A 13,319-nucleotide genomic window follows, 5' to 3' on the forward strand; every position below is an offset into this window, starting at 1 on the left:
GGAGTGCACTGTAAGTCATGGTTTATTCTCGCTCTGTTATCTTAGCAGCTGGCTTCACATTGACTATGCAGTTGTACTAGATTTTTGCTCAGTGAAACAAATATATTCCCAAACCACTTAGTATATTTGTTCCTTTTACTAAATTTATATTAGAAAATTTTAACTCTAATCCTGTTTAAGCCTTAGTATGGAGTTAGATCTTGGGCCAGATCTACTTTGAGTATGAAGAAAATGATGAATTTAATGCTAATAACTATATTTCATATTTTAGAAATGTATTTTTAGTGTGCTAGTAAATAGCACAACTGAAGTCGAAATTGAAGGTTTCATATGTAAGTAGAAGGGTTCTGGTATGGTGGAAAAAGCTCTAGACTGGGAATCAGAAGGCCGGAGAACTAGAATTGTAGTCCCGCTATGGCACTGAACTAAACAGTTGGGTTATTTAATCTCAAAATAAGCAGTTTGGATTAGGTTAGTTACTTTCCAGCTTTACAATTCTATGATTCGGATCTATTCAGAAGGGGAAAAATATGAATTATACTTTATTTTGGCTTAAGGTCCTATAGAGTTTTGCTTTTATAAAGCTGTAACAGCAACTCTTGTAGCTATAAGTATTGTATATTTTTTCCTTTAGAAATTCAAATGTGTATTTTAAGTTATAATCTTGCACCTGATGTATTTTTAGGGGACTTTACATAGAATAATTTCCATAGGTAAAAAATTAAGCAAACCAAAAGACTTCATTAACTCTTAGGTAATTAATATTTTAAACTTTGCTTTTTTCCAGTGGGTTGTCAGCATTTTTAGTAAATATAATGTTGATTTTTGTTTGTTTTTTGGTAATGTTTGGATTGTAAAGTAAAATGTATGTAGCCACTTTAAAGTTAAGTCCCAGATTTGGAGATGTAATCAAATGGCCTCAATTCCTAAGTGAGTAACCTTAAATAAATAGTTATTTTTTTAATTGACAAATAAGTTTTTTACATATTCAAGGACTACTACATAGTGATGTTTCAATACATATAATGTATAGTGATCAGATCGGGGTAATTAGCATATTCATCAAATAGTTTTTAGTCTGTACTTTTTCTAGAAAGTTTTAAGATTTTTCTAGAGAATTTCAGGATCAAAGAGGGGAGGAGCTTAATGAAAGAGTTGGTAAATCAAGTGAATGGAGGGAGTTTTCCCCACCTTTTTATGTATGTTTCCTTTGATTTGGTCGTAATTGTTTCTTTTGCTTTGCACAGACTCAAATCCAGTACCTCAAGCAAGTCCAGCAGCCGAGCGTTGCCCAACTGAGATCAACAATGGTAGACCCAGCGATCAACTTGTTTTTCCTAAAAATGAAAGGTGAACTGGAACAGACTAAAGACAAACTGGAACAAGCCCAAAATGAACTGAGTGCCTGGAAGTTTACGCCTGATAGGTAAACAAATCATACTCCCCAGTCAAGACTTCCCTGACAGTCCCACTACGAGAAAGCTGTGGTGGGACAGCCAAGTACTCGTTTCCACACCAAGACTCAGACTTTTTGAGCCAAAAAAAAGCCACATTCTTACACTGTCCAGCTTGTAATGGTTAATGTAAAACTTACCAGATGAACCTTGTGTTTCAGCTTTTTTCTTTTCCCCTTCCCCTTGCTTCAGAGGCCTGATGGCGTCGGACTATTCCGAAGAAGTGGCCACCTCCGAAAAATTCCCCTTCTAGAACATGTAGACACTTGAGAAATGTTTCTGTTTGAAGAAAATAGAGGGAGAAACAGAAGTCTTAAGTCTGTGGCACACTGTGTCTTCAGACAGTTTGAAGGAATGAAAACCTAGAGATTTTAAATCATGAATTGAACATGTAAAATTCCAGTAAAATGTAAAAACGGAATATGCATCGCTCTTAACCTTGAGCATAGTGACTTAGAGACACTGTGTATCAGTTTTGCCAATAAGACTGTGGACTTCATGATTGTTGTTGAACTTCTGGGTCAAAACTCAAATGAGGTGAATTTTGCCTTTAAAGGGTTTATTTGCTGAGAACCAACTTTCAATAGTCATGAGAGAATCAAATAATAGATGTCCGTACAAGTAGCGCATATATTTAACCATTTAGTTTGGGGCTCTATATTACTTGCTTGAGCCTTAATCAATGTGGTTTTATTCAATGGTTTGTTCTTTGAATGGTTGCAAAAACTGTAGATAATCTTACTGAGGACTGTACAAACATGAAGGTGTGGTATCAAACTTCAGGTTGAAACTGTTTGAAGCATTATAAACATTCATTTCACAACTAGATTGTATAAGGATATTAGCTGTGATGAGACTCACTGCATTATTTTTTTTAGTGAATTTTATGAAATCCCCGTTCCATTCAACAGGCACATGTTTAAAAGAGCTTTGTCGTTGGTGTTAATGGGGGAATGTGTTCCTTCATTGTATTTGGGCCTTTTGTATTGCACTCTTGATATTAAATTAAATGTGCCTTGAAATAGTTGGTTTTTTTTTTTAAGTTCAAAGAATATTATGATGATTTTGTTGTACTCTTTAACATTTTAATTTGGGGCGGGGAGGGCCTGTTGAGAGCAGATTCATTTTGGAAATACTGTTGCTGTGCTCTTCAAAGTGAAGGAAAAGGCGCTGTGCCTCATTTTTAAAAGACCTACATAAAAGACAAGGAGACTTGACACTTGTTACTTTTATGACACTTTGTCCCAGGGTATTGCAGTAGAAAGTAATGTGGGACAGCTTCACAGGGTGTCTGCCAGAAGATAATGTGTTGGAACTGTGGGCTGGCCTAAGTAAGACATTTTGTGAATTGAAAAAAGGTATAGTGATCATTTCTAGCAAATTCATTTAATCATTTAGATAAATGAGGCATTATTTTCTTCATGCTTCCATCCAATCCTGGAGGTGAATTTTTTCCGTCAGATCATTCTATAAGTCACCAATTCAAATTTTCGCTTGGTGATAATGGAGTCTAAGATGAGTGGAAGATAAATGTTCCAGCTTGTCCCAACGTTTAAGTGCAGTTTTAACAAGGGTGACTTAAGTTCTCTCTTAATCATTCAAATCAATTGTAAGTATCATATGTTTGTGCTTTAGGGAACTGATTGTGGGGCAGAGGGTGGGTTGAAGAAGTGGTTTGTGTGACTTTTCAGCAAGAAATCTGCTTCTAAAATTCTCACTATTTGTGAGGGTTGGAGGGTAAGTAACCAGATCTGTTTGAAATTAGCTTATGTGCTTGCATTAAGGCTTTTGTAAATATTTTATGCCATTTAAGTTCACAGTAGAAATGGCCTAAGTATCTTTTTAGTAGATTTTAGTAGAAGAGTAATCCATAAAATGTATTATTAACATGTACTCAAATTGAGCAGGCATCTTTCTTTGACACTTAGATAACAGTCATGAGTTCTATGGTTTTTTTCTTGTCATTGTTAAAGTTTTCTCTTTTAATAAGATAATACATGCTTATGTATAAAATTGAAATACTGTAGAGAAAGGGGGAGATGAAAAGTGAGTGTCACTCCCGGATGTGACCTTGACATCCTCATTCTCTTCTCCAAGAGCAGTAACTGCTATTACTTTTTCTTGGGTATCATCAAGATAATTTCTATGCATATACAGTTATTTTATGTATATTGTTTTAAACAAATGTGATCATACCATAAACACAGATGAGTTGCACCTTGTTTTTTTTTACTTGGTCTCTTTGGCATTTTTCCATTTTTTAATGTATCTAGACAACTACATTTTTAATGGTTACATAGTATATTTCCGTTATATTAAGGAATCATAATTTATTTGAATCACTTATAAATGGATTTTTTTTCTATAAAATTGGCTGTAAGCCAGAGTATATCAGGTACTATAAATACATCACTAATTTGAAACAAATAATGGCTCAGGCAATCCCCTGTCTGGAATATTTCCAGTGGTGGAATGGGTTTTGCTTTGGGTTGCGTGCGCGTGCACGCACGTGTGTGTCTTCGCTTTACTGTTTTTCTGTTCTAATTTTGAGGAAGAAAGATTCCCAGAAATAACCTGTCCAGTTCAGTTAAAATATTTCATTCATGTGAGAATGCACACATTTTAGAGTGTTTAGAGGTATATCTTTCAAAGTGCTTTCTATTATGTTTGTGGGTTAATCGATTTTAGGAATGGGTTGATTTTTTTGTTTGTAATTTTAAAAAATTATTTCAAAAACAACTACTTGTAATTAAATTATTTTTTCAAAACTGATTTTGTTAAAATTTATTTTACTAATCACTAGTTTTAAATGTGATATGACTATCTTAGCTTAGACATTTATTTATTAAAAGGTATGACTTTTTAAACGAAACCTTTTTTGCATTAGAATTTGTGACATTTTTATATGGGGTTAAGTCAGGTCACAAATTAATGTATCTTACAGTTGTCTTTTTCTACTCTTTAAAATTCATATAGTAAGAAGGTTAGTTGTAAACACCAGTGAAATATATATACTTTGCAAGAAGACAGTTTTGAGAGCATAGGCAGTAAAGTGGAAGGAATTCCATTGTTTTTGACAATCTTGCATATCTCTCATTTTCCCATTGTTTAATTTCTAAGTGGATGTTCAGTGGAGGCTAACGCCTGAGAGTGCTGATGGGAAATGGTGGAAATCAGGAGCTACAGTAGCAGTGAACAAGAACACCAGCTAATAAAGTTATCATGTCAAAGAATAAAGCCTTTACCTCATGCTCACTGGTGGCTTTCACCCTCGGGCTCCTCTGAGCAGTAGTAACACAGGTTGAACTCTTCACGTATTTTCTGGAAGGAAGCTTAATTACAGACTTTTCCTTGAATTACATTAGGTTAGAAAACATGCAGCCAGGCACGGTGGCTCATGCTTGTAATCCCAACACTTTGGAAGGCTGATGTAGGCAGATCACTTGAGCTTAGGAGTTTGAGACCAGCCTGGGCAACAAGGCGAAACCCCATCTCTACTAAAAATCCAAAATTAGCTGGGGGTGCTCGTGCACACCTATAGTCCCCGGGTACTCCGGAGGCTGAGGTGGGAGGATCACCTGAGCCTGGGGACGTCAAGGCTCCAGTGAGCTGAGATCACGCCACTGCACTCCAGCCTGGCAACACAGTGAGACCCCCATCTCAAAAAAAAAAAAAAAATGCTGTAGGTGAAAGAACCATGCAACACTTCAAAGATTGATAAAATATTTACAAAATGCTCTCATTTTTAAAGTTATATGGCATACTGAAGTAGTGTATCAGGCAAGTGAAAGCCTCACTTAGAAGAAGGAAAGACTAGAATTTAAAAAATGTTTTAACCCATAAGGTCATCCTGGACTTACCCCAAGGACAAGAATGTCACACTGTCTTTATCCAAGTCTCAAAGGTAAATATCACAATTATTTACTTAGATCCCTTTAAAAGTGATCATTTCTTTTTTTTTTCTTTTTTGTCTTCATAAATAATTACAAGAACAAGCAAATAATTTCTCCTTTTATTGCTGAGGCTAAAGAAAAGCAGTAAAATTTTATTGGGAAACATTTGAGCTTTTCATTACATATTTGCAATTGCTATGTATGTGCACATAGGTTCTATAGTATGTTGCACTAGCATTTGGAAACTATAATCTGTGGAAAGTGTGACACTCCTAGATTGGCAGATATTTGCGTGTTTGAATTGTGATACGTGACCACTGGTCTTATTTTTGTGTCAAAAGGATGATCTTTTCCAATAAAGTCTTAAGTCTTTAAAAAAAAAAAAAAACCTTAACTGCTGAATGTGCCTCAATTAATATAATAGATAATATTCTTGAGAGTTATGGAAGATGGATGTACCAGAAAACTTCCCTCTCTCCTCCTCTTTTTTGAGACAGGGTCCCTGTTTCCGAAGCTGGAATGCAGTGGCATGGTCACAGCGTCAACCACTTGGGCTTAAGCAGTCCTCTCACCTCAGCCTTTCCAGAGGCTGGCACTACAAGCATGTGTGCCTGGCTACTTTTTAAAAATTTTTTTGTAGAGTTGGAGTCTCACTATGTTGCCCATGCTGGAGGACTTCCTGTTAAGGAAAATCCTTATTAAATGTTTTTCTAGCAAGAATAAGTACTCTCATTCATTTTTATTTGTAGGTACTGATTTTCATAAATATTTGTGATTGATGTTGCATGTACCTTTTCAAGAACTTTTCTGATAAAGCGCTAGATTCCTTAGTGTAATAATATTGGTATAGCCAAGGTGTGTGTTAATTAACTGGCTCTGTTTCCATTTCAAATGATAATTTGAGATGAAAATAGATGGATTTCAGAATTGATTATTGATGTAATAGAAACAAGGTGTAGCTGTTTGGGCACTTTTTGTTTAGGGTTTATTTTTGCTGCTGTGTTGGCAAAATACTGAAATGCAGAAGATGGATGTGTCCCAGAAAAGAAGATGGTAATTATGGGGAAGCATCTGCTGTGATATAGTTATGTTTGTATGTGTTACATCTATCACTGTAATAATTGTAAGCAAAGACAGAGAGTTTTGTCTTCATTTTGTGATGGATGGCTCTTTCCTTTGCAGCCAAACAGGGAAAAAGTTAATGGCGAAGTGTCGAATGCTTATCCAGGAGAATCAAGAGCTTGGAAGGCAGCTGTCCCAGGGACGTATTGCACAACTTGAAGCAGAGTTGGCTTTACAGAAGAAATATAGTGAGGAGCTTAAAAGCAGTCAGGATGGTAAGGGGTTTGTTTCTTTTTGGAACGTTCTCTCAACTTTGCATTGGCTTTTTAAAACTGCCAGTCATGAATATTATAGGTTAGATTCTGTACATTGTTAACCTCTGCCCTATGATTGTATATTATTGTGAGTGAAGCATTTTTAGTTGAGTCCGCAAACAAAGCCATATAATTTTAGTTTGTTTATCCCCACCCTCCTAATTCTTTATTGTTCAAAATTTCTTACGTTTTTGTTTTTAGTTGGGGGTAGGATTTGGTAAAAGATAAAAGGGTGTTGTATTACTTAACAAGATGGACAAATTTGTATTCATTGTTTGAAAGGGAGAATAAGCATTTCTTGTTAAGTGTAAATCTTAGAAACATGGGCAGTTTTCAGCGATCTGAAAGTAATAAAGTTGATTGTATCTGTGAAGGTTTTGTTAGTGAATAAGAGATTTAATCTTTAAATTTGCTGAGATAAACAAAACTTGTCAGCCTCCATCCTTTTTAGTGCAAGTGTAGCTGTATCTCTGTTTCTCTTCTTTGTAAGTTGCATTATTAATAAGGAAAATATCCAAATTCTTTGAAATTTTAAATTGAAAATTAGTGTCTCTGGTTAATTGCAAAGATGATCAGTAGCCAAGTAATTTCTTCTGAACTACCTACCTTTTCAAAATCTTCAGGAATTATTTCCTGTGACTTTTGTCGTTTTATATGTAACAGTCCTTGGTTGAGAACATGGGCCTCTTTGGAGTGTTATAGAGGACCACACTATCCTTAAGGATCAGACTTGCTATGGAACTAAGGCACTGGGTCAGGAATAAGGGGATTGGCCATAGTGGGCCCATAGGTAAACGTGAGTCAAACTTTGGGGCTGTAATCAGGCATATGGCAAGATGGATCAAAACAATTTTAACTTGGTTGCTTAATACAGTTGCCCTCGGTATCCATGGTGGATTGGTGTCAGGACCTCCCACAGTAAGCCCCTCATATAAAATGATGTCAGATTTACATATAAACCTATGTACATCTTCCCCTTTGAGCCATCTCTAGATTAACAGTACCTAATACAATATAAATGCTAGGAAAATAGTTATTTTACTGTATTGTTTGGGGGATAATGACAAGAAAAAAAAATCTGTACATGTTCAGTATAGACCCAGTTTTTTCTTCCTTGAATATTTTCCTTCTACAGTTGGTTGAATTCATTGTTGCATGTGGAGGGCCAACTGTATATTATTTTAAGTATCTGACTTCCCCCAAAACAAACTCAGTCATATTTTAAGATTCCAAGCAAAATTTTTAAATGTAGTGTGATTTTAGAATTGTATTTGTTTACTTGAGCGTTTATTGACTCCCTTGCTTTGTGGCAGGCACTAAAGAAACATTTTTCAATGTTATAAACGATATTAAAGTTGGTCTGACTCTCCTTTGCACAGAACTGAATGACTTCATCATCCAGCTTGATGAAGAAGTAGAGGGTATGCAGAGTACCATTCTAGTTCTGCAGCAGCAGCTGAAGGAGACACGCCAGCAGTTGGCTCAGTACCAGCAGCAGCAGTCTCAGGCCTCTGCCCCAAGTACCAGCAGGACTACAGCTTCTGAACCTGTAGAACAGTCAGAGGCCACAAGTAAAGACTGCAGTCGTCTGACAAACGGACCAAGTAATGGTAGCTCCTCCCGCCAGAGGACGTCTGGGTCTGGATTTCACAGGGAGGGCAACACAACCGAAGATGACTTTCCTTCTTCTCCAGGGAATGGTAATAAGTCCTCCAACAGCTCAGAGGAGAGAACTGGCAGAGGAGGTAGTGGTTACGTAAATCAACTCAGTGCGGGGTATGAAAGTGTAGACTCTCCCACGGGCAGTGAAAACTCTCTCACACACCAATCAAATGACACAGACTCCAGTCATGACCCTCAAGAGGAGAAAGCAGTGAGTGGGAAAGGTAATCGAACTGTGGGTTCCCGCCACGTTCAGAATGGCTTGGACTCAAGTGTAAATGTACAGGGTTCAGTTTTATAATATTTTTTCAGCAAATTTTTATACAGTGTCATTTAATTTGGGAGAGGATACTGTCCAGAAAATTAATGCATACTTTTGTCACAATTTGCCTTTTTGTGGGTGTACGTTTTGGTTTTTTTTTGTTGTTTTTTTCTTTGTTTTTTTTTTTTTTTCTTTCTTTTTTTTTTTTTGCTTCAATACTTCTGCCGCTTTGGAAATTGTAACAGTTAATTAATTTGAATGTTGCTAAAAGGACATTTTGTGTAGGGTCGAGTTATTTTTATATGAGTTAATGTGAAATTGTAAATGGAAATTTTTCCTTAAAATACAACACAATGATGTCTGTATAAATCTATGTCTGTTTAGAATCTGTGCTGTGTAAGGGCATTCGTACTCATGCTGTTACTGTACTTATGCACCATTCAGACTTGTTAGAGTAGATGTGGGTTTATGACTGCCAAGTTTGCCCAGTACAGTAGTTTTTTATCACTAAAAGTTGGACTCATTGATGGAGTCCTGTAGTAGTTTCAGTGTTAGATACAGTTTTTTCCACCATACATCTGTGCATTTTCTCTTTAGGTGACTGTTTAAGAAATTTGTGTGCATAGTTACTCAGTTTTTATGAACTGTTGTATCCTGTTAATGCATATTGCTCTGTGACTCCAGTATATCTTACCTGTACTGACCAAACCTAAATAAAGATTTTTATTGTAACTCCTTAATTAGCTTTTTTGTTTTGTTTTGGGTGTATGTTTAGCATTTGTCATTTTCATTGAGTCATTGGATTTCTACTCATTATCCTTCAAGTACCACAACAGTCAAACTTAAGACCAAGCATCGATGACGATTTTGCACACAATTTTTAATTTATGCCTTATTTTGCAAAACGGAGCTGGAGTTTAGGGCTACACTTAAAATTTTTTCTTGATTTATAATTGTTACAAAATATTTTAAAATACAGAAAAGTATAAAGAAAATAGTCATCTATTTCTTAGGCTTTTTTTTTTTTTTTTTTTAATTGAGACAGGGTCTTGCTTTGTCACTTAGGCTCAAGTGCAGTGGTGCAGTCATGGCTCACTGCAGCCTCAAAGTCCTAGACTCAAGTGATCCTCCCACTTCAGGCTTCCGAGTACCTGAGACTATAGGCATATACTACCACACCCAGCTACATTTATTTTAATTTTAGTAGAGACAAGGCCTCGCTATGTTGCACAGGCTGGCCTCAAACTCCTGGCCCCAAGGGATCCTTCTGCCTTGGCTTCCCAACGTGTTGGGATTGCAGGAGTGAGCTACAGCTCCTGGTCCTTTTTGAGTTTTGTTTGAAAAGCAGGGTTTGTTTTTTGTGACCTGATTTCAAGTAGAGTATCTTTGTAGTCAGGGATGTTTGTTTTAAAACGCTGGCCAGTACTACTGATTTTTACTAACAACATATCTGGTAATATTATATGAGTAAGGGGTGTTAGAATGTAGGTAGGAGAAAATGTTTTTACGGTGGAAGAATGTCAAAGTTTGCTCCATTTTCTCAGAGGTAATTAAGTATAAAAGTATGATATTGAATGGCCTTCAAATGTGTAGCTTTCATATATGGTTGAAATGAAATTCCATTTCTGCTAAAAGCAAAGTATTGTTTTAGACACATAACTTGTAATACAATCAAGGAACCTTGGGAGTGGAGTTATAATACTTGAAAACTGAGGTACAACTTATTTGAAAGTAATTGCTGCTTTTGCTTGTTTAGCTGATACAGGTATATCCGGTCTTCAGCAGTATGTTAAATACTGCACTGTCTCTTGATTAACCTTTTCTTTTTTTTCTTTTTCTTTTTCTCTTTTTTTTTTTTGCGAGAGTCTCGCTCTGCCACCCAGGCTGGAGTGCAGTGGCACCATCGTGGCTCACTGCAACCTCTACCTCCCAGATTCAAGCAATTCTCCTGCCTCAGACTCCTGAGTAGCTGGGATTACAGGCGTGTGCCACCATGCCCAGCTTATTTTTGTATTTTTAGAAGAGATGGGTTTTCACTGTGTTGGCCAGGCTGGTCTCGAACTCCTGACCTTGTGATCCACCCACCTCGGCCTCCCAAAGTGCTGGGATTACAGGTGTGAGCCACCGCGCCCAACCTTGATTAACCTTTTCTACAGTCTGCTCAAGTGAGTAAAAAATCCTATACGATTTTTAATTTGCATGTGATTAAACATTTTGGTGTTTGATATATCAGATACTGTGTTTGGCTTTTGTTATGTACATCCTTCAACTTGACCAATTTAAACAAAAATGTAATTTCTCTGTCCTGTTGGTGTAATGTAATCAAGAGTTTGTGATAGGAAATTAATTTTTCAACCAGTGATACAATTTTATGACTGAATTTAATATGGACCTGTTAATGTGACATTTTCATGTTTCTGTTGAGTCTGCCTTGATGAATAACTCAGAGCACTTATTCTGTGGTACATAGAGTCAGTATTTCTCATTTCTGGAATTGGATGCTTTATTTTCTGGTATGCCTGTGATAAGAGAGGTGATAGAGTGGCTTCTGCATCTAATTGGTTTGAATCCTGGTGTTACACTTAACTGATTTGGGCAAATGTATCCTCGAGGCTCGATATTTTGTTTTGTTTTTCTCCCCTGTAAGAGCACTCACTGCTGTCTTAGCTTGGGCTGCTGTGAAAAAAAAAACCACAGACTGGGTGGCTTTACACGCGCATTCCTCACTGTTTTTGGAGGCTGGGAAGTCTAAAGATCACAGTGCCCCCTGATTGGTGCCCCAGTTTGGTTCCTGGTAGGAGTCCTCATACAGAGAGCGCAATAGATGTCAGTTTCCTTGGCTCCTCAGGTGTATTGGATACAACTGACTACTCCAGTTTTTGAGACACTTTTGCAAAACAATGTAAAGCCATTCCTTCTGACAACTTTCTTTCTCAGATGTTCCCTCTTTCATGAGTAGTTATGCCCTGTACTCAAATCATTGCCTGCTGCTCTACGTCACTGTCTTGGGAGTTCACCTATCCCTGTGGTTATAGTGAACACTTTCATAATCCCAGGTAATGTCATTAACTGATCTGGACCCATCATGGGGTGGCTGTGCTGAGGGAGTGTTGAGCTAGCCCCTAGTGGTAAGGAGTACACTGCTGACCTCCATCCTATGACAATTCCACTTTGGTGATTCACTGTTCCCCTCATGGAGACCAAGGAGGAATTTGCTGCATGGTAGGTTGGTGAATCCAGCCTGTAGCAAAGACCTGGCTTGGACTCCTGCAACTCTTTATGAAACTTAACCAAGAATGATTGCATCTTCCAGCGGGGGAAGATGCTGAGAAGGCCCCTTCAGGATAAACTGGCTCCATAGCACTGCTGTAATGGTGGCTCCTCATGAGTAAGCACTTGGAGATTTTTGTGGCTTCCTGCCCACTCACCCTGCTCACCAGTCCAGGTAGTTTATGATTTGAGATCTAGATGTAATTTTATTTCTTTTTTTTTTTTTTTTGAGATGGAGTTTCGCTCTTGTTGCCCAGGCTGGAGTACAATGGTGCAATCTCGGCCCACCACAACCTCCGCCTCCCAGGTTCAAGCAATTTTCCTGCCTTAGCCTCCCTAGTAGCTGGGATTTACAGGCATGTGGCACCACGCCCAGCTAATTTTGTATTTTTAGTAGAGACAGAGTTTCTGCATGTTGGTTAGGCAGGTCTTGAACTCCCGACCTCAGGTGATCTGCCCGCCTCGGCCTCCCAAAGTGCTGGGATTACAGGCATGAGCCACCGCGGCCGGCCAAGATGTAATTTTAAAAATTATCTTCCAGCTGGCCGGGCGCGGTGGCTCACGCCTGTAATCCCAGCACTTTGGGAGGCCGAGGTGGGCGGATCACAAGGTCAGGAGTTCGAGATCAGCCTGACTAACACGGTGAAATCCCGTCTTTACTAAAAATACAAAAATTAGCTGGGCATGGTGGCACAGGCCTGTAATCCCAGCTACTCAGGAGTCTGAGGCAGAAGAATCGCTTGAACCCGGGAGGTGGAGGTTGTGGTGAGCCGAGATAGCGCCACTGCACTCCAGCCTGGGTGACAGAGCGAGACTCCGTTTCAAAAAAAAAAAAAAATTCCTCTTCTTTCCTTCATTCATTATTCTTAGTCCCTGTCTGTCTCATATGAGTAGATAATCATATGAGTAGCTATAATGAGGACTCCTCAGGGGACAGATTCTGTTTGGCCACTCAGCAGAAGCATGCAATTACCTTCTCAAGATTGGCTCCTAAACTTACTCTAGATAGAGCCTTCAGGCAGGAAACTCTATATCCCTTGGCTCCAGAAGAATATATTCATACTCATTCAAATGTGCCAGGCACTGGCCATAAAGAATATTGGTGTTCATTCATAACTGCCTATAATGTGCTAGGAGCTGTGCATAAAGCAGTGTAACAGGATCATCTTGGAAAGCTTATGTAGTCAGTAGAGGAGACAGATAAACTACGAATTACATGGTAAATTGAAAGAGGAAGTTAGGGGTAAGATGCTGCACCAAATGCAGGAGATTGGAAGGTTTTTCTGGAAGAAGTGATGTTTAGGGGGAGTTTCAGAGGTAAATTTCTGGTTTGGTTAACAGAAGATAGTTTCACTGCTCACTGAGATTACAGAAGAAACAGGCTGGAAGAGTTTGGTTTCAA

The 13,319-nt window shown here is 38.0% G+C and overlaps 1 protein-coding gene across 4 annotated transcripts in view; it reads left to right on the plus strand.

Moving 5' to 3' along the window:
* Nucleotides 1–9,387, plus strand: part of WTAP (WT1 associated protein) — a 30,435-nt gene extending 21,048 nt beyond the window's left edge. For 2 of the 4 annotated variants that reach the window (XM_003807392.6, XM_008959503.5), the window contains exons 6-8: nt 1,248–1,426; nt 6,530–6,684; nt 8,103–9,387. In XM_003807392.6, coding sequence (XP_003807440.1) covers nt 1,248–1,426; nt 6,530–6,684; nt 8,103–8,686 — 918 coding nt within the window. In that variant the 3' untranslated portion in view covers nt 8,687–9,387. Of the gene's footprint in view, nt 1–1,247; nt 1,427–1,646; nt 2,477–6,529; nt 6,685–8,102 lie in introns of those variants that run through there. The other 2 variants (XM_008959504.5, XM_057302617.2) reach the window with 1 other exon arrangement.
* Nucleotides 9,388–13,319: the final 3,932 nt, after the last annotated feature.

Source organism: Pan paniscus, chromosome 5 (genome assembly GCF_029289425.2).
Source record: "Pan paniscus chromosome 5, NHGRI_mPanPan1-v2.0_pri, whole genome shotgun sequence".
Lineage (NCBI taxonomy): Eukaryota > Metazoa > Chordata > Mammalia > Primates > Hominidae > Pan > Pan paniscus.